Source organism: Dendronephthya gigantea, unplaced genomic scaffold, assembly GCF_004324835.1.
Source record: "Dendronephthya gigantea isolate DGI-Jeju-01 unplaced genomic scaffold, DenGig_1.0 000029F, whole genome shotgun sequence".
Taxonomy (NCBI): Eukaryota; Metazoa; Cnidaria; class Anthozoa; order Malacalcyonacea; family Nephtheidae; genus Dendronephthya; species Dendronephthya gigantea.
In genome coordinates this window covers 1407533-1428812 of record NW_021163039.1, presented here as the reverse complement: position 1 = coordinate 1428812, position 21280 = coordinate 1407533, and the positions used below count along the sequence as shown (strand labels likewise).

At 40.6% G+C, this 21280-nt stretch overlaps 2 protein-coding genes across 2 annotated transcripts; both read left to right on the top strand.

Annotated features, from left to right (window-relative positions):
• Nucleotides 1-1230: 1230 nt before the first annotated feature.
• LOC114523946 lies at nt 1231-14783 on the top strand. Its single transcript, XM_028545013.1, has 9 exons — nt 1231-1429; nt 1795-2087; nt 2375-3796; nt 4108-4263; nt 11629-11940; nt 12409-12708; nt 12964-13254; nt 13785-14087; nt 14389-14783. Exons 1-9 carry the CDS (start codon nt 1248-1250, stop codon nt 14781-14783), a joined length of 3654 nt encoding a protein of 1217 aa, XP_028400814.1. The 5' UTR covers nt 1231-1247.
• Nucleotides 14742-21276, top strand: LOC114524050 (protein sidekick-1-like). Its single transcript, XM_028545161.1, has 12 exons — nt 14742-14765; nt 15212-15505; nt 15599-15903; nt 16451-16601; nt 16979-17263; nt 17706-18011; nt 18111-18413; nt 18800-19096; nt 19307-19363; nt 19634-19742; nt 20298-20360; nt 21050-21276. The coding sequence occupies exons 2-12, from the start codon at nt 15274-15276 to the stop codon at nt 21234-21236; spliced, it is 2295 nt and encodes a 764-aa protein (XP_028400962.1). The 5' UTR covers nt 14742-14765; nt 15212-15273; the 3' UTR covers nt 21237-21276.
• Nucleotides 21277-21280: the final 4 nt, after the last annotated feature.

Genomic DNA, 21280 nt, shown 5'->3' with positions numbered 1-21280 from the left:
CCCTGTATTTGCCTCATTGCCTGGAACAGTATGCCCATAAATTCAGACCTTTTTTAGTTTTTTCGTAAAATACTTAGCCCGAACCCCGGGGCTGTAAGTGAAACTGAAGCTGGTGGAAATTGTTTATTCAATGTGTAAATTTGAAGGCTTTGCATGGGCTTACTTATGCAAAAAGCATAAATACTTTAAAGCGGAAAAACACCTGCCATTTGAGTGATTTAGCTAAAAAAATGGCGAATTATCGGCAATTATCCCCTTTGTCAAAGTTTTTTATTAAACTCTATATAGAATGAATGGGGACGCTCAATGTCGAGTATTTTAAAACTCAGGAAAACGAAAAGGGGTTGTTTTAATGCTCTCTCTGTCTCTGTGTCGTAATCGTTCCGGTTGTGTTAAAGCTCGCTGGATTAAAGTCCGGTTTTCCACTTCACGCTTTCGCCTGTCCTTGCCGGAAAATTTCGCCGACGGCAAAATGTAAACTTTGCTTGGTATTTCATTGACGTAACTTATCAAAAATCAAACCCACGCGAACAGACAACTCGTGGTTCTCGAAGCGTTTTATGCCAGCGGCAAACCCAAGCGAAATATCTATGGCGAAAAAGGCTTAAGTTAAGGGGTTTGAAGTGGGCGGCAAGTTAGGAGAAGTTGAAAAGGGTGGGATGGAAGCACGCGGCTATTTCAAGAACAAACAGGGAACTTTGTCCTTTTGAGATCTCGGAAGCAATTGAACCCACACCTTTCGCGCTCCAGTGCAGTGCTCTCAATGAAAGAAAACTCACCGAGGTGCGGCAAGTAGGAGTTTCGAGGCAGCGTTGTTTCCAGCCGTGACCATGCGCTTAGTGATCATGGGGTAGAAGGGTTCTAACGATTCTTCAGTCTACCAATAGTATAATTGGCGGGAAATTCAATATGAAAGTAAAAGTTTATCCGAATGTGCACAAAAACGCTTTGAACGTTTTAGTTACGTTTTCAAAACAGGGGTCATCCTGAGAAAAAATATTATAAAATGCTTAATTTATGTTTCTTTGACATCCATTATGAGCGAATGTCTTTGTGTGAAATTGTTTGAAATTGAGTAATAGCATGTTTGGATCTTAATTAATTTCCTGACTTCACAAACATACGACCAAAAATAAGATCTATTTTACTATAAATCAAAAAATCTATTTTATATTACAAATCTTTGGAAGGTGAGAAAAGGGTGAAGGAATTGAGTCTCCCTCTCTCTAGGATCTACGCCCTTCCACATGACCTGTCGCTACTTGATATTTTATCGCTTTCTTATTTCAGGTGTAAACTATGCCTTTGCTCAACCAACATGGCAGTCGAGCACAGAAGCAGATGGTGTGTCATCTCGCGCCGTTGATGGCTGTAACTATCGCCACGACCAAAACACGTGTATGCAGACAAAGTTGCAGTATGAACCTTGGTAAGTGATCAGCATGCAAACCAGGCCACGCCTATTCTGAATATGTCAAGCTCTCTTGATCTGCCAATGTTTATACATCAATTACTCAAACAAAAACTGTTGGGGCCGAATGTTTTCAGAGCAAATTAACACTTTTAGGCCTTCAGAGGAACAATATTAATGATGCTGCGTTCCGCTGAAAATTCTGTAGCTCTGCTGTTGGTAATTGTGGTTGTTTTATACTGTTTTATCAAGATGGAAACAGCATAAAACAGTGGGAAAACAGAATAGCCACCGAAATCCTGCCGCCTACCCCTGGGGATGAGGAAATGTAGTGTACTACACAGGTTCAGATTGAAATAAACCAACTTGATTGAACTTTTCAGGTGGGCAGTTGATCTCGGGCAGGAACTGTTTGTCACTGGAGTGCGGATCACCAACCGGGCTGACTGTTGCTGGGGAAACCTCAGGAATTTTGAAATTCGTGTGGGAATGAATTCAACAGAAGGCGGTAAAGCCAATCCTCGATGCGGACCAAAGTATACGCAAAATGTTGGCGCTGGTCAGACGGTGTCCGTCAACTGTATGCCGCCATTACTGGGACAGATTTTGACAGTTTCTATTCCCGATGCCAACGGAACTTTAAACTTCTGTGAAGTGGAAGTCTACGGAAATTTGCGTAAGTTTAGCGCAATCGACACGTGAACATCAATCCTGTGAGCATGACTATGCTCATTCAATGGGCCTTTCTCATAAAGACGTTATGATGTTACACGAAGTTTGATTGGCTCCACAAAACTAACGAGCGAATCAAACTTCGTGTTACACCAGACTTTCCTCGTTTGACGGCATTATGAGAAAGATATATCAGGACTGGTTGTGCCAGTACTCTGAAGCGAACATTCATTATATCTAAAATAAGTTAATCTTATAAATTAGTTTATTTTATCTTGTCTCTTCCGATAGTCATACCTGGTCCGCCATCTTCGATTATTACCGCTGACTTGACGTCATCTTCGTTCACAATAATATGGTCCCGCCCCTCCGGGATCATCTCTCAGCGCGGACTCCCCCTGAACTACACCGTATGTGTCAAGAAATATGACAGCTTGGTTAGCAGCGAAATCCCTAAAGATACCACGTCGATTGATACCAACTTGACTAATAATTCTTCCACCATCATGGTCTATTGTCGACTGGTTAATGGTAGTCTTATTATGGTGAATGATAGTGTGGTCAATGGTACTGAGAGTATATTCAACTGTAGATCGCTTAATGGAACCCTGGTGAATATGAATGGTAGCTTGGTTAACCATACAGAATACAAGGATACCTGTAGAATGGTTAATGGTAGCCTTATTATGGTGAATGATAGTGTGGGGAATGGTACGGAGGGTATATTCAATTGTAGATCGTTTAATGGAACCCTGGTTATTATGAATGGTAGCTTGGTTAACCCTACAGAATACAAGGTTACATGTAGACTGGTTAATGGTAGTCTTACTATGGTGAATGATAGTGTGGTTAATGGTACGGAGGGTATGTTCAATTGTAGATCGTTTAATGGAACCCTGGTTATTATGAATGGTAACTTGGTTAACCATACAGAATACACGGTTAACTGTAGACTGGTTAATGGTAGTCTTATTTTAGTGAATGATAGTCTGGTTAATGGTACGGAGGGTATATTCACCTGCAGATCGGCTAATGGAACCCTGGTTAGTATAAATGGGAGCTTAGTGAATCATTCAGAATACAAAGTTACCTGTAGACTGGTTAATGGTAGCCTGGTCATGGTGAATGATAGTGTGGTCAATGGAACAGAAGATTTGTTCACCTGTAGACTTAATAATGGTACCCTGAATATTTTAAACAGTAGTTTGTTAAATCACATCGTTCGCATTGTTAAGTGTAGTTTGGTAAACGGCACTCTGGCTGTTCTCAATAGTAGCTTGGTTAATGATACCGACATCGTGCTCGATTGCAAAATGGCTAATGGTAGCCTAGTTTTGGTAAATGATAGCGTAAACGATGCAGGAATTCCTGAAGATGGAGTAATTTCGAGAACCTGCAGCATGGTTAATGGCAGTCTGGTCATTGTAAGTGGCAACTTGGTTAATGGTACCGAGGCAAAGGGGATGGTGAAATGTAGGTTTGTTAATGGTAGCCTGGTGATAGAAAATAATTGTGCCATGGTGCATAACATTACAGGTAATGGTGTCATTAGAACCGTCAAGGCTGATAATAATTGCACAGATATTGGTGATGTTACTTTGTTTTCCATCAACGGTCTGAGACCTCGCACAAAATACACCATCAGCATCACAGCACAGTCGAATACCAGGTTTGGTCCCGAAGCTGTGGCAAATGTCACCACGATGGAAAAAGGTTTGTTCGCCTTCGTACAATCAGTCCCTGAACTTAAGCTTTCTATGTATTTCTGTCTAGCTATTCATAGCATTAACTTATATTGATACACTTATATTGATGGACTTATATTAATAGACAAAACTTACATTGATCAGGAAGAGATTTCGAGTTCCGTAATTTTAAGTTTGCGGTTTTCTATCAGTAAACCAAAGCGCTTTTGAATAACTGGCTTCTGGTAAAGCCGAAGACCAGCTGACTGGAAAATGCCATCCTAAACTTTTGAATTTCCTCTTCGCAAAACCGAGTCAAACTATTCAATACTTTTGCAGGTGGACAAATTATTTATGTCGAACTGATCTCGCGTATCCTGGAGGATGTTTTGTTCAGTCAAGGCGCGAAATCTTATTCCAGTATCGCAATTCAAGGACAGCAGCGAACCTTTGATGGACATGGGATGCATTTCATTGTGCTGGACCCCAAAACAGGTAACGAAATAGTCCAAATATATAATAACAGCTTACAATTTCACCGCACCAGAAGAGTGCTATCGATCAACTCGAGTTTACAGTTAGCAAATAATGCAAAATGCTTATAGCTATGTAGTGGTTAAGAACAAAACGTTTATAGTTCCAGTTATATTTGTTCGAAATCTAAGAAACGCAATACTATTTACCAAAAGCTTATTCATTTAGTATTTGGTATTGTTGAAATGTTTCATTCTAAATTCTGATTAGCCACGAAGTCCTACGAAGCATAGCAAATCATATAGCATGCAATCATGGTTTTTTGGTTTTCAATTTCCCTCAATCATCAGGTCTCCTGCTAAATAATTTTCATATCCAAATAATTTTCATATAAATAATTGCTCATATATTCAATTTTAAATAGGTTCTCAAACGATGCAGGGTTCATTCAACACTCATGACCATTCTTCTGCAAGCACACAAATGACAGGATTCTTATCAACCATTCCCAAACCCTCGATCATTTTAATGGTGGTTTATTACCATGCACACGACTATTACACGGCTGCTCCTCTCCTATCTCTCTGTCCGAACGCGCTATCGAGTTACACCAGTCGACAATCCTGGAGCATGATTTGTCTCAATGGCTTTGGTACCTTGCCTTGGGTGACGTCACTCACGTCCAACGTTAACAAGGGGCCAGCGGTAATAAAGACGCATATACTACTACCTAAAGGTGGGTACTATGAGTGTCCAGTTTGGATCTACTTAACGATAGATGCACTAAAATCTACTTTGTATTCCAGAACTAAAAAATGCACCTAATTTAACTGAGGTTGTTCCCACAAGTGCTCGATCTGTTAGTGTCACGTGGACAGCACCAGCTACAGACAAATTCACAGGCGAGATCTCGTTTTATCAGATTTGCTACCAATTGTCAAATGTTTCCAAAAACGGGAGCTGCTCCCTGATATCTGCAGGCGGTGATTTCGTGCAGGCTTCCATCGATGGTCTGCATCCTTATCGGCAGTACAGAGTTCGAATACGGGGGGTTGTGGCTCTGGGTTATGGACCTTACTCGAATGCAAGCGTGGTCAGAACACACGAAGCAGGTATGATAATTCTTTTAATGATATGCATTTGTTGACGTCGCTCATAACTGAGATCGGTGTGTACAGAAATTATACGGGTGGGGGAGATGAGTATTTCACTAATTTCAGTGAAATAACACAAATATCTGCTGGTAGCGTCGTAGCCTGGTACTGAAGTTATTCTATTTCATATGACATATGAAGAAGCACAGTTAATGGAATATAGTCAATATACATGGTTTGGAGACTAAATAAAAGTAAAATACAACTCTTTACTTATGTCCAGGGGCCGGTTGTATAAAACTCTTTAACTGCATCTTGCATAGTTAAATACCAGTCAACTCTCTGATTGGCCAATTCCGTCCTTAACTACAGTTGAAGCCCCGTTTACACTACACTCAATTTATTGGCACGGCACGGCTAAAATGGGTACCCGTGCCCATTTCATCCCTGCCCGGCCTTTGTTTTGGTAGCTTGAACACTAATAAATTTGGGCACGGGTACCTATTTTAGCCGAGCCGTGCCGTGCCGATAAATTGAGTGTAGTGTAAACGGGGCTTGAGACTGCGGTTAACTTATACAACTGGACCCAGGTTTATGACATAAATAGTTCCTTAGTTTCTCGCATGTGTCTATTGTATTTTAGCCAAATTTACCAATGGCGTTCGTCTTTTATTGTAGTTTTATGTGGTCTCCAAACCATGTATATTCTATTAATTAACTTTGGAGGAATTAAGGTGCCACACTCCTACCGTATGGCGCCTTTCTTTATACGGTAAAAGCCAGTCATGTTAAATTTCAGCACAGACAGATTACTAGTATTATAGAGTGTGTTTCAAGAACTCTGCATTTAAGTATATAGTTAACGTTCATTTACATTGTAGTTCCCAGCCAAGGAAATGCAGTTTCACCACTATATTCTTAACGAAATACTCTATTTCAATTCAAAATATGCCCGGTCTGACCATTTTGGCCGCTTAAAGAAAAGCGCCCTTTAGATGTAATTCGAGAAATCGTTTCTAGGAGATTATTGGCAGATTTAGTGCTGCCTTCCTGTGTCGCGTTTTTTGCACGTACGTGCACGCACGTAAAAGTTCACTGATCATTTCAATTATACTTGTCAATCAACTGTGGAATAGATTCATGGGTTGGATTCTGTTGGCGAGTTTTTTTTGACATGCAATGAATTATAGAACAACGTAGAAGATTTTAAACTTGCACGTGCAAAAAACGAGACACTTGAAATGCGCTCCCAAGTCCCAAAGGCCGCTTAATTTCCACCTATATATACGCGCGTTTGTCCTACACCCGCGGAAATTTTAAATGCTTCTAAATTTTTCTTATGCCGTAAGATCTGCATTCAGGATGCAGGATGCTCTACTCAATAAGAAAAGATCGTAGGCCTCTGGGAGTTATTAGGGTTGCAGTTTTTTTTTATACAATAATATTATGTAGGTCAACAATGCATACTAAACTATGCGGAAAACTAAGTTTTATCGATTATGTATCGTATATAGACTTTTACGTGCCTGCAACGTGCGTATAGGCTGCTTTCCACTTACGCGTTTTTTATACGCACGTACGCGTACGGAAGATTTTAAATGCTTTTAAATTTTTATTATTTAATATTTTGGTCAACTAATGCATACTAAAATATGCAGAAAACTAAGTTCCTTCGATTTATTCACTTAGTTTTTTCAAAGGTAACTTGTATGTATAAGGATTTAGACTTTTACGTGCGTGTACGTGCGCATGAAAAACACGTAAAGGCTGTTTTCCACTTACGCGTTTTTCATATGCATGTACACGCACGTAAAAGTCTAAATCCTTAGTCATGTCACCTTTGAAAAAACTAAGTGAATAAATGGAAGGAACTTAATTTTCTGCGTATTTCAGTATGCATTAGTTGACCTAGATGTTAAATAATAAAAATTTAAAAGCATTTAAAATTTTCCCGTACGTGTACGTGCGTATAAAAAACGCGTAAGTGAAAAACAGCCTTATGAGAGACGCGTAAGCGAAAAACAGCCTTATGATTAAGGCTGTTTTTCACTTACGCGTTTTTCATACGCACGTACACGCACGTAAAAGTCTAAATCCTTATACATGCACATTTCCCGTACGTGTACGTGCGTATAAAAACGAGTAAGTGAAAAGCAGCCTTTATGTAAGACACGTAAGTGAAAAACAGCCTTATGAAAGACGCGTAAGTGAAAAACAGCCTTATGAAAGACGCGTAAGTGGACGTGGACGTCAATGACTGCGTGAAAAGACAAAATATAAACGGCGTAATGCACCCATATATAGTTATGCCACTCCATTTTTACGTCGTCTTTCCCTTCCTCAATCAAAGGCTGTTTTTCACTTACGCGTTTTCATACGCACGAACACGCACGTAAAAGTTTAAATACTTATACATACATGTTACCTTTGAATTGAATAAATCGAAGGAACTTAGTTTTCTGCATATTTTAGTACGCATTAGTTGGCCTAGATGTCAGTAAATAATGAATTTAAAAGCATTTAAAATTTTCCGTATGAAAAACGCGTAAATGGAAAGCAGCCTTAAATCACTGCCAGCGTAGCCAGCCTGACCATTTTGTCCCGCTATGTAAATTTCGAGTTATTATAATTATTCATTTCTGTAGAAATTTATTGTTTTCACAGTCAATGAACGCCAAAATATTAGCATAGAGGGACAGATTGTCAGGCTGGCTACGCCACTCTAAATCCTCCTAATTTCAACAAATGTAAAACAAATGTTTGTCAGAGTTTATTCCATCGTGTGAACAAAACGTTTTAACTATAATACAAAAATAGATTCCAACTACGTACTTGACTGAACTTCAATTTAAGTATACTAGTTAAAATACGATCTTTATGGGTATCTACACTCGTTTAATGCTCATGCTTTTTCACGCTTTCCAAAAGTCTCGTAATATCCTCGCAAGCAGTATCAGGCTATCCTGCACGGAAAGTCATTTAGTATACCATTAAATACACTTCTACTTTTGAGAGATGTACATCTCCCAACTGCAAAACTGTTGTGTTTATTACGTACATTCCATGGACGTTTCTTACACTTACATTTTGAAACTCTTAAACTTACACTTTGAAACTCAGTGAACTTACATCTCTTAAAAGTAGAATTGCAGCAAGAAGAATTGGGCCGTGTAACACAGCCTTAAAAGTTCCTCGCTTAAAAAACGAAAGTTCCCCTAGAACGAAACTGTCGTTTACTCAGTTGGTCAAATCTCTCAACAGAACCGTCAAGAGGACCAGCGGAAATATTCTCAACAGTAAACTCTTCCACCATCATCATAAACTGGACACTACCATTGGAGGAACACAGGAATGGCGTGATTCGACAGTACGGTGTTTGTTACAAACCTGCCGAGGATAGAAACCTTTGTGTTTATCAAACTACCGCTGGCAACAGATCCTTCGTGGTCAGTGGGCTCAGGCCAAATTTCCTGATTAGATTCGCAGTTAAAGCCGGTACCATCGTTGGCTTTGGCCCTCCGAGCATTACTTACCGACGAACGGCCCCGGCTGGTAAGCAGTCATGATGTAGTTTTTGTTCCACGTATGACGTCACAATCTGTCGTTGGCACTCTCGATGTAGCAGTCTTTTATTCAAAATCCGGGAAGTCAGCCTTTTCAATCTTACTCTGTCGAATTGAAAAATCGAAACGTAAACGATTTTTCAGGAAATTATGGATTAGAAATACAATGTATTTGTCAATTTTGCAATGAAATGTCCAATGCTAACCCATCCCAACCAAAATGTTTTATCTTTACATTTAACCAGACCACCATATTTTCTAAATGCCAAACCACAAAGGGATCCTACAAAATCATTTATGTATTTTCCTATAGTTCTACCTGCGCCGCCATCTGAAATCAACACCGTGGATCTGACTTCATCTTCGTTCACAATAGCATGGTCACACCCCCCTGGCATCTCCGCTGAGAATGAACCCCCCCTAAACTACACTGTATGTGTGAGGGAAGTGGAGAGCGTCGTTTCTGACAGCGTCATCAATGATACCATGTGGGTAAATGACAGCATAACTAATGGTACCTCTGCTATGGATGTGGTTATCTGTAAACTAGTTAATGGTACCCTGGTTATGGTTAATGATAGCTTGATCAATGGAACAGAAGATAAAGTATTCTGTAGACGGGTTAATGGTACCCTAGTTATCGTGAACAACAGCATTGTCGATGATTTCGAAGATGTGGTAAATTGTATATCGGTTAATGGTACCCTGGTTATGGTAAATGATAGCTTCATCAATGGCACAGAAGATATAATTATCTGTAAAGAGGTTAATGGTACCCTAGTTATCGTGAATAACAGCACCGTCGATAACCCCGAAAATATGGTAAATTGTAGATCGGTTAATGGTACCCTGGTTATGGTAAATGATAGCTTCATTAATTGTACAGAAGATATAATTATCTGTAAAGAGGTTGATGGTACCCTAGTTATCGTGAAGAACAGCACCGTCGATAACCCCGAAAATATGGTAAATTGTAGATCGGTTAATGGTACTCTGGTTATGGCTAATGGTAGCTTGACCAATGGAACAGAAGATATAATTATCTGTAAAGAGGTTAATGGTACCCTAGTTATCGTAAATAACAGCACCGTCGATAATCCCGAAAATATGGTAAATTGTAGATCGATTAATGGTACCCTGGTTATGGTTAATAATAGCTTGATCAATGGAACAGAAGATATAATTATCTGCAGAGAGGTTAATGGTACCCTAGTTATCGTGAATAACAGCACCGTCGATAACCCCGAAAATATGGTAAATTGTAGATCGATTAATGGTACCCTGGTTATGGTTAATAATAGCTTGATCAATGGAACAGAAGATATAATTATCTGTGGAGAGGTTAATGGTACCCTAGTTATCGTGAATAACAGTACATTCGACAATTCAGAAAATATGGTAAATTGTAGATCGATTAATGGTACCCTGGTTATGGCTAAATGATAGCTTGATCAATGGAACAGAAGATATATTTATCTGTAGAGAGGTTAATGGTACCCTAGTTATCGTGAACAACAGCACAGTCTATGACTCCAATGTGGTAAATTGTAGTTCGGTTAATGGTACCTTAGTTATTGTGAATGGTAGCTTGGTTAATCAAACAAAGGATATGGTTAACTGTACGCCGGTTAATGGCACTCTCGTTGCCGTAAGCGTTGGCATGGTTAGTAATACGACAGATGATATGGTCGACTGTAAGCTGGTTAATGGTATCCTAGTTATGGTAAATGAAAGCTTGATGAATCTTACAGACGTTGTAATCAAATGTAACATGGTTAATGGCACTCTTGTTGCTGTAAGTGTTGGCATGGTTAGTAATACGACAGATGATATGGTCGACTGTAAGCTGGTTAATGGTACCCTAGTTATGGTAAATGAAAGCTTGATGAATCTTACAGACGTTGTGGACAAATGTAGACTGGTTAATGGCAGTCTTGTTATGGTTAGCAGTAGCCAGTTTAATACCACTGGTTTAATGGTACCTATGGTGAACTGCACGTTGGTTAACGGTAGTCTGGTGATTGCCAACAGTAGCGTGGCTAATGGTACCAAATATATCATTAGTTGTGAGCTGATTAATGGAAGTCTGTTTATCATTAAAAGCAGCGCGGATAATGGTAGCATCAATAGCTCTGTCGTGCATGATGGTTGCGTGGACATAATTAACACTACCTTGTTTACAAAGGCGGGTTTAAAACCTCTCACAGAATATAACGTCAGCGTTGGAGAGAAATCGTACATTGGATTAGGTCCTAAAGCTGTGGCCAATATCACCACGATGATACAAGGTTTGTTTTAAAAATTGTAAGTCGTTCAATGCCAGACAAAATGCTACACAATAATCTATATACATCTTGTCTGATTGGTAACTAACTACCTGGGTAACTGAACTAATTATACAATTCATCGTTCTTTGCAGGAGGACGCATAATCTATGTTGAACTGGTCTCGCGTATCCTGGAAGATGTCATGTACAGTCTTGATGGAATATCCTATTCCAGTATCACAGTTCAAGAACAACAGCACAGATTTGATCAACATGGCATGCATTTTATTGTGCTTGATCCGAAAACAGGTGCGACTCTTAGGTATCCCTGACCCTTTTACGAAAGAAAGCGTTTTTTGGGCAGGTTCTTACGACAATAGGTAATCTGGAATTGCACCAAAACATCTTGCAGCCCTGTGAATTTCTTCCACAAACCTAAAGCCTTCTGTGTTTATTTCAACAGGTTCTCAAACGATGCAGGGTTCATTCAACACTCATGACCATTCTTCTGCAAGCACACAAATGACAGGATTCCTATCAACCATTCCCAAACCCTCGATCATTTTAATGGTGGTTTATTTCCAAGCTCACGACTATTACACGGCTGCTCCTCTCTTATCTCTCTGTCCGAACGCGCTTTCGAGTTACACCAGTCGACAATCCTGGAGCATGATTTGTCTCAATGGCTTTGGTACCTTGCCTTGGGTGACGTCACTCACGTCCAATTTTGAAACGGGGCCAGCGGTGATAAGGTCTCATATACTACTCCCTAAAGGTGAGTCGATGGTAATGAGGATTTTCTATGGCCATCAATTTCCCGATGAAACGAAAGCTATTTGGGGAACTAAAGAGCTGTGAACTTCGGAGTTTTTTAGCATTATTGAAAGCATGAAATGTTTCTATGATTTCGAGCAAATGGGATCTAATAATATCTGCCTAAAATAGACAGAAACATAACTCAACGTTTGGACCAAAGTGTCTTTGTCAGAAGAATTAATTTGGTATACTAGTAAACTCTCCTAACGAAGGCCTTAGGTTAAAACATCGAGAAGCGTTTTTGCGCATTTAATTTTATGTGGTTGTTTTACCACATTTGATGCGCAATTGTTAGAAGAGGTTTCAAGGCTGGTCCTTATTTATATGATTGTTAAAACGCGTTTTAAATAATCACAGCAGCGTAGGTAAACACCTCCAGCTTATTTCAACGATAGACGACCTCTTCAATCTTTTCTTGTGTCACCAGAGCTCAAAAATGCCCCAAATTTAACCAACGTTGTCGCCACAAGCGCTCGGTCAGTGGAACTCAACTGGACTGCTCCGGAAAACTTCACAGGCGTGATCTCGTACTACCAGATTTGCTACCAAAGGTCGAACGTGCCCGTTAGCGAGAGCTGTTCCAAGTTATCTGCTGGCAGCGATGACTCGCAGGCTGTTATCAATGGCTTGCTTCCATATCGACAGTACATTGTGAGAATACGGGGGGTTGTGCCTCTGGGATATGGACCTTACTCAGATGCGCTGATGGCGACGACGCACCAAGCAGGTATGGAATAAGTAGACGATCATGCGAAGAAGTGATTATTTCGTTCACTCCGACTGAATTTGAATTTGATATTCTGTCCTTATTAATTAAACTGTTTGAGTTTAAATCTCCCCCCCCCGGCAAGAAGCAGCTGTTGTGATTCAAACAAGACACGCGTTCTCTTTTGTTTCCCATGGGACACAACTCCTTAGATACCTCTGAAAATGGTCCATTTCAAATGAAATCTCTCCTAATTTCTGTCAATTTGTTTACCAGAACCATCAAGAGGTCCTGCTGAAATATTTCCGACGGTGAACACTTCTGCCATCATGATAAACTGGACGCTGCCTTTAGAAGAACACAGGAATGGCGTCATTAATCAGTTTAGTGTTTGCTATAAACCAGGCGAGGATAGTGGTCCCTGTGTTAATGAAACGATCGCTGTCAACAGGACTTTCTTTGTCGGCGGGCTCAGGCCGCATTTCATGATAAGATTTGAAATCAGAGCTGCCACGATCGTCGGCTTTGGCCCCCCGACCGTTCTTTCACAGAGGACTGCGCAAGCTGGTATGTAATATAAGTTCTACCAGCTATTAGTCACTGATCTGTAAACAATACTGGATTTGAGACTACGTCGCAGAGTATTTTAGCTATCGAAGGACAACGTCCATAGCGACCATTCAAATTCAAATGAATGAAAAACTGATCTTTTTGGAATAATTTATGAACCATTTTACTCTATTGTAGTAATTAGTTTCATCATTATATTAGTTCACCACCATATTTGCCGAAATGTTGGTGATGATCCATGGTTTACTGTGATAACGTTTGAGATAAATTTGGATGACTCATGATGTTTTTTCAACCCGTCAGCTCAGTTTTTTAATCGACTTTTAATGGATTAAAATTCTCGGTTGTACATTCTCGTATTATTATTATTATTACTATCCATTCATTGTTAATGATATGTATATCGTTTTATCTCTTCTGTGGTCACTTTCTTGTATTTGTCTCTTCTGTTTTATCTCTTCTGTGGCCTTGTATTTCACCTGGTTTATCTTACATTCCTTATTCCTAAATTACTCTCACAACTATAGCTCCAGATGGCCCACCCAACGACGCACATGCGACGCACGTGGGAGCCACGAGCATTTCGTTGTCATGGTCGCCCCCTGATCTGCTATTGCGCAATGGATGGATCATCAGATATATTATCTGCGTCCGCGTGTACAACACCTCCTCCGACTTATGCCAGCAACGCATCGAACTTGGTAAAAATACTTACGGGCATACGGTGACTAACCTGAAACCTTACACGAAGTATTTCCTGGAGATAATCGCTGGCACAATAGCTGGCGATGGACCTCACGCCTTCGTGGTTAACAGAACGTTGCAAACTGGTAAGAGATATCTGTGGTTTATATAGCGGATTAATTTACTCCCGCTGTCCTGTCTGGTGCGACCTTGAAGGGGGGGGGGGGCTTACAAAGCCCAACTATCACTAAAGCCTCTAGAGGCCTTACAACCTTATCTCGACCACTCCCCCCATGAAATGGGTAAGTATTTGACGAACCTCGTACGAGTTACTTCCCTCCCCTCTCCCCAACGGGACTGCGGTTCTCTCCGCAGTGCCGCTGGCCATAGCTTCTGTTCGCTCATCATTCTCAATATAGACTTCAATAGTTCTGGTATTCATTTTAGAACCATCTGGTCCTCCGACAGATATCAAAATCTCGAACTTCACGCACAGTCACATGAACGTCACGTGGTCACCACCAGACCCTTCGGAAAGAAACGGCGTGATTACTGCGTACTGGTTGTGCATCAAAAACCAGTCCCACAGTTATTGTCTGAAAGAAGACATTTTACCATTTACGCAGACATCATATTTCTTTCCTGGCCTTAGGCCGTATCGCATTTACAGTATTGATATTAAAGCGGCAACCAAGATTGGTTTCGGTCCAATAGGAAAGAGTTTTTCCAAAGAACAGCACCATCAGTTTGCATTTTATAGCCTACCTCGCTCCCAGGTCTCGCGGTACATTCGTGTAGGCCATATACCGAAACACTTTCTTAAGGTTAATGAAGAAGTATAAACGATTTTGTTCGCAACAGTTGTAGTATTCGACTTCCTTCAGGTTAAACGGACTTTAAAACTTGTTTTTGATAGTTACCTTTTTCAAACACAACTGCGTTTTTGCCTCCATATTTGATCTGGGACAACTGGGACTTGCAGTTAAAAATATATCCGATGAGATTTGATTAATATTTGTTGTCAAAAATATTTCACATTGTTTCAAATGACAATAGACTTGTATCTTCCGTTTCTAAGCACAAACTGCACAATCACAAAGTTTGAAGTTGTTTAATCAAGATTTTTGGTTAGTTCGAAGGGAGATGGTTTCTATATTGTTGCGAGTCCCATGCGTTTGACTTAGAGCAGTTAAACTCAGAGCTCTCCCTTCGGGCAGAAAATCTTAAGGAATGTTTTCATGCAATATTGTTTATATCATTTCTGTTTTAGAACCCTGGGGGCCACCAAGAAAGGAGGGAGTGAAGTATGTAGACCAATCAAAGATAAGTGTTATGTGGACTCCTCCCCACCCTGAATTACAAAATGGTGTTATCATCCACTATGTTTTGTGCATACGAGAATATGGTCCCAATTTCGCATGTGGCAGAACCACGCAGGTTCTAGAATCGAGCGACATGAGTTTCACTTACGGTGGCCTGAGCCCCAATAGAGAGTATGTTGTAGTGATCCGAGCCGCGACCATTGTAGGCCTGGGACCGCCTGCTTTTGTCCAGAAGACTAAAGGTACATATTATATGGTGGAAGTTTAGTTCGGTAGCCGTGATGTAAACTAAGACTGGACCACTCGTAATTTATGAACAATCATATGTTTCATAGGTCAGTGTGATCTACCCGTCCTGCACCGCGGTGACCAAATTGGTGATGACGGTTTTACTGCCAGCGGTTATCTTGGCAGCGGATATGCGCCGCACCATGCCCGCATAGATAGTGACCCACCCTGGTGTGATAGCAGGCTGAAAAACAATACCTTCGTGCAGGTTGACTTTGGCGGACCTTTACGAGTCATTGGCGTGGCTACACGACGTGACGATGAGCATTGGAAGAGTTGGGTTTCTTCCTATGAAGTTATGTATAGTCTGAACAACGTGAGCTGGCAGTATGTTAATGTCAGCGGCAATACGGTTAGAAAACTGTCATTTTAGTTAAGTTTAGCTAACAGTATTAATTCCTTATTTATATTAGTTGGATCACTAATTGATCCCAAGGGAGGGTAAACCACAATCATCATGTTCTGGGATGTCGACGTTCGAGTGTTTAAATTTATGTGGCTATTCAAATAACACGGAAAAAACGTATTCTCATGTTATTTGCAGCAACTACTTAGGCCTTGGTTAGGCCTCATGTCACCGACGGTCTGCGATGGCCATTGTTGGTGATGACCGATCATTGAAGTTCTTTGTTATTTTGAATAAATTTCATTCGTCACAGGCCACAAACAATACATCACCGACTGTCGGCGGCAAATGAGAACCAGGCTTTGTGCAAATCATAGTGTTTGCACTTTTTTGACACACCCTGCATTGTATGTGTTTGGGGTTTTTTTGTTTGTAATGAGTGAGTTTGTTATTTTCGTAGGTTAGTTTATTTTCCACTGTTTGTTTCCGGCTTGTCATTTGCCCGGTTGTCCGTCCTTTTTTTCCACGTTAATTTGACAATTTTATCCTCCAGATCATTGATGGAAACGCAGATACGATTCAGGGGAAAATGGTGACGTATTTCATAGACGAACCGGTTTTAACTCGATTTATCCGGTTCCGAGTTCTATCTTTCGCGGGTCTCCATCAGTGTATGGGCGTTCAGATCTTTGGCTGCGCGCCTGGTAAGGAAATATTATATTTTGTTTGCATTTCTCAGACACCGAAATCGTCTAATAACTGTTTAACTGTCGATGCTTTGAGAAAACTCTCTGGTATGTGTCAACACAGAAGTGGCCTTTCACGATAATTTTTCTCTCGCATCTTCTCATAGTTCCGGCGTTTCTGGCAGTGACAAAGGGTTTATTAAAATTACGGACTATAAACCTTTGAAATCTACCAATTGACATATACCCTGGCAAATTTTACAGAAAAAGCGTGTAAAGAACGAGATATATTCACTACAAAAATGCACTCCATTTAAGAATAATGAAAACATGAAATAGTTGACCGCAACAATCAATTCGTTAATGACTTAATTAAGTCCATTATCGTTTTCTAGCTGTTAAACCAACGGCTACAGTTCTCCACAAGACAGCCTGGTCCATCCAGGTCTCATGGCTGCCATTACCGTTGGAAATGGACAACGGAATGAGCTTTGGCTACAAGATTTGTCATAAACTAAGCTCGTCAGATGAACGTCGCTGTGCTTATGTTGGTCAGAATACCACGTCGTATAATATAACAGGCCTGATTCCATTCACCCATTACGATATCGAGATCTCTGTGGGGACCGTAGCTGGGTACGGGACACCTGTGCTGCTGTGGGATGAAACATGCGAAGCAGGTGGGTGCTGCTTTTTCTGTGAAGGGGGGCGTGGTGTGTCTAGTCTCAGTCTCTCGCAACCTTTTCCTAAGAACCGTTCTAAATCGATTTCGCTCAAGGTGTTCCGCTCTTTAATACTTCCATAGTTACCCGTGATGGTTCTCGAGGCTTTAAATTGAAGTGAATCAATATCAAGGGCGTTTTGAAAATCCTTGAAAAATCCCAAAAAAAAAATAAATACTTTACAATTACACACGAGTTTGCCAAACGGGACATATGTAATAAATAATAACACAAGTGAGTTTTCACAGTAGAGTATTGTTTCGTAGTAGAGTATTGCTCCGGAAATCGTAAAGGTGTAGTTCCGAAAGATCCGACCAGGGCATTTTTCGCAATGTACATGTTGTCTGTTTGAATCGATTTATTAAATTAACCATGTCTCCATCTTTGTCTTTTCATTCAGTACTCAGCGGTCCTCCACGAGACTTCCATGTGTTGAAAATCACAGCGACGAGCATAAAATTGTCCTGGTCCAACCCACACACAAGCCACTTGAACGGAATAATCATGTTTTACGGTATATGCTATCAAGAGGCGAGCTTGGAAACGGATTGTCAGAATGTTTTAACACTTTCGGGCACGAGCCTGCAGTACGAGATAACTGATGGACTGCGGCCGTACACAGAGTACATAGTTGTTGCTATGGCAGCGACTAAAGTTCCCGGATGGAGCCCCAAGGCAGTACTTTATGGCACAACTCTTCCAGCAGGTATGATTAACATTAAAGTTTTTTCCACCTCACCCACTCCTCCCATAGACCAAAATTGCGGTTTTCTGTCACTGACTATATAATCCCCATGCCTTCCAGCCCCGTCCGGGCCACCGACGTCTTTGTTTGCGATTCGCGTTGCGGCGCGAATTCTGCAAATATTCTGGAGACCTCCCGAGTCCAAGAAACAAAATGGCGTCATCATTGGCTACCGACTGTGCATCAAAGAGAAGCATGCGACAGCGCCGTGTACCAATTACGTCACCCTACCTGAGAATGAGATGAACATGCACAGCGTCACCGGACTCAAGCCTCATACTTCATATATCATTCACGTCGAAGCTCAAACCTCTTTAGGCTACGGTCCAGGAGAGTCTTTGAACTATCGCACTGGGGAAGCAGGTATACATACCAGATCCAAACACGCGGGAATGTTGCGAGAGTTAAAGAAAAGCGCGCGAAACACCAGGCGAAGTCGAGTGGTTTTGCGAGCTTTCCTAACTCAAGCAACATTCCGAATTGTTTATATCAGGCCATCCAAACACGAGAAACCATTACTGAGTAATTATTTTATAAAATAACAACAACAAGTTGTCTTTCAAGTTTGATTACCATTAACGAATTAAATTTCCTTGTTTGGATGGCCTGATAGCCTGAAAACTCTAAAACGAGATTGGAAAAATTTTTTTGAAAACCAGGACACCACGTTCAGTATCAAAAACCTCGTTTCTACAAATTCACCGTATCAAAAAAGTAATTTTCATAGCAACGGTACCTTCTCTCCCCAGCTCCTTCAGCGCCCCCGAGGGTTGAAATAAAATCCACGTCTTCGGTCTGGATGGAAATCACATGGTCACCTCCAGAGATAGAAAACCAAAATGGGGTCATTGCCTTGTATGAAGTGGAAGTATACGAAGAGTTGGCGGGCTCAAGAGTTGAGAGAATTGCAAGATATTTGATGCGTGCGCATACTACGTCATGGAAGATTTCAGGTCTGAGCCCGGGAACGCACTATATACTTCAAGTCAGAGCAGGAACTGCTGTTGGATTTGGACCAGCGGTTATTATTTACAAATGCAGTGAAGGTAGGCATTATTTCTTTGTGGTGGAGGATGAGAGTTTTTCCCTCTTCTGTATCCTCTTGCTAGTGCGCGATGGCAAATTATCATCGAGATTTTAAACCATATTTTCATCATGTCTTTAATTTCTAAACGTCGCCCCCACCAGTTGATTAGAATTGCAAATTTCATGTTTTCCCAATTGAATTGTTGACTCGTTTAAAAATTTTTTTGCAGGTCACCCGATGCATGTGCATGCGCATGCGGGTGAATCCACTGACCATATTCACAAAGGTAAATATTTCATATTTCATCTCTTTTAATGTCGACATCTGTGACGCAACCGTTGTACAGCGAAAACGTTTTTACTGTGGCTGGTTAAAAAGTGTTTCAAGTTAGACAGAACTAGAGTTCATGTTCTTTTATTGCAAACCAAAGTTACATATGCACAGATTTTCATGGCTTTAAGTTAGTCGAAACAAAATGTGACATTCAAAATTGTTTACGTCAGTGGTTGAGCGTAAATCTATACAATTCACATCCACCCATGTTTTTATAAAATAGAAAAATTATCCACGGATGATGTTACTGGCGGATCCATCTTGTTGTTAGCATTGGTTGCTGGTGTCGTCTTCAGCATCTTGTGGAATAAAGGAATTCTCCCAAACACCAGGTAAGTGACGTCATTAAATGATAATTTTCTGATACAATGCATGTACTATATGCCGCAATAAAAATCAAATGATTTTTCTTTTTAAACGTTCCCAAAGCCTGTTTTAGATCAGTCTAATGTTTTATCTTTGGAAATTAGAAAATGTAGTTGGCGGGGTTTAAAAATTTATAACTAAGACAATTGTTACCTATATGGTAGCAATTGGTAGCAGTTTTGGTAATTATTTCATGCCCAGTAAATCCTAAATACACAAACTTAATCCTCGAGAATAGGTTATAATTAGGGTTAGAACTGGGTATTAGATTAGACTTATGGCTGATTAGGATTTAACTTTAATCCTAACTCAATAACAGCAAATACCCAATTTTCTCGCAAAATGCAAAGTCTTAAAAAAATACAGATTTTTTTACGCTAGATATTTTCAATCCAACGAAATTTTACTGATTTTAGTGCGCTTTATTCGGGAATTTTCAAACCATGAAAATGACGTCATAGTTTGTATTTGACGTCAATTTCACGTAAAATATTGATTACTGAATGAAGTCTTTTGTTTAGAACGAGAAGACTGAAGCTTGAATTACGAAAAGAGAAAGAACGACGAGAGATAAACGAAATTAGGTTGGTATTATAAGTATCTTAACATAATCGTGGGTGGAGGGAGGTTCGTAGGGCCTCCAGCAGAGGGGAGCAGGGGGGGATAAGTGGGGAAATGGCTAGTTTAGAAATGTATCAGACTAGGGGCTTCAGAATGAAAGTGGGGGTTGTGGGAAATCAAGGGGGCCGCGGAAAGCAATTGATGATGAGGTACTAGGGTAGTAGATGTTAGGGACGGTTAGGGGGGGGGGTGACAGATGAGAAGGTGGTCTATGGAAAAAGGGAATGTTGGGGAGGGGCAGCAGACTGGAAGGGGTATAAGTGGCGGGTGGGACAAAATGGTGAGAAGCAAATGATGAGGTACGAGATATAGTAGATAGGGGGTGTAGATGAAAGGAGGAGTGATATATGGGAAGTAGGGGAGATAGAGTATAGGGCGAGAAGTAGAGGTGAGATGGAATAGTGAGGACAGCTGTAATTAAACCAAGGAAAATACTCTGATAATTTTGTTACTGCGGTAATTTAACAACTTCAGACCTATAATCGTTTAACTTTCTTAAGCATCTTACTTGATTGGAAGTTGGATGCAAAAGTGTTTAAGACCCGAACGAGAACGCCTGAAACTCTAGCTTCCCAGTATGAAGTTGCCGTATTCCGCCACCGTTTAATCGTCTTCGATTCTTATCTAACATTCGTTTTTATCGACTTTACAGCGAGTCATCTGGAACTGAAACGGCTGATGCAGAATCTCGTGATTCTGAACTCGATGATGACGAGGACGTGCCATGCTCAGTAGAACCAAAAGGTACGTCACCGACCGATATTGCCATCACCGAGACCGCACACAATTCTGAAGAACCTCGTGCAAGTCAGCCGAATCTGACGATTCAGAATACGTAGAAAGTTTTAGTCTAAAATGTTAGTTGTAATCTAATATATGAAGT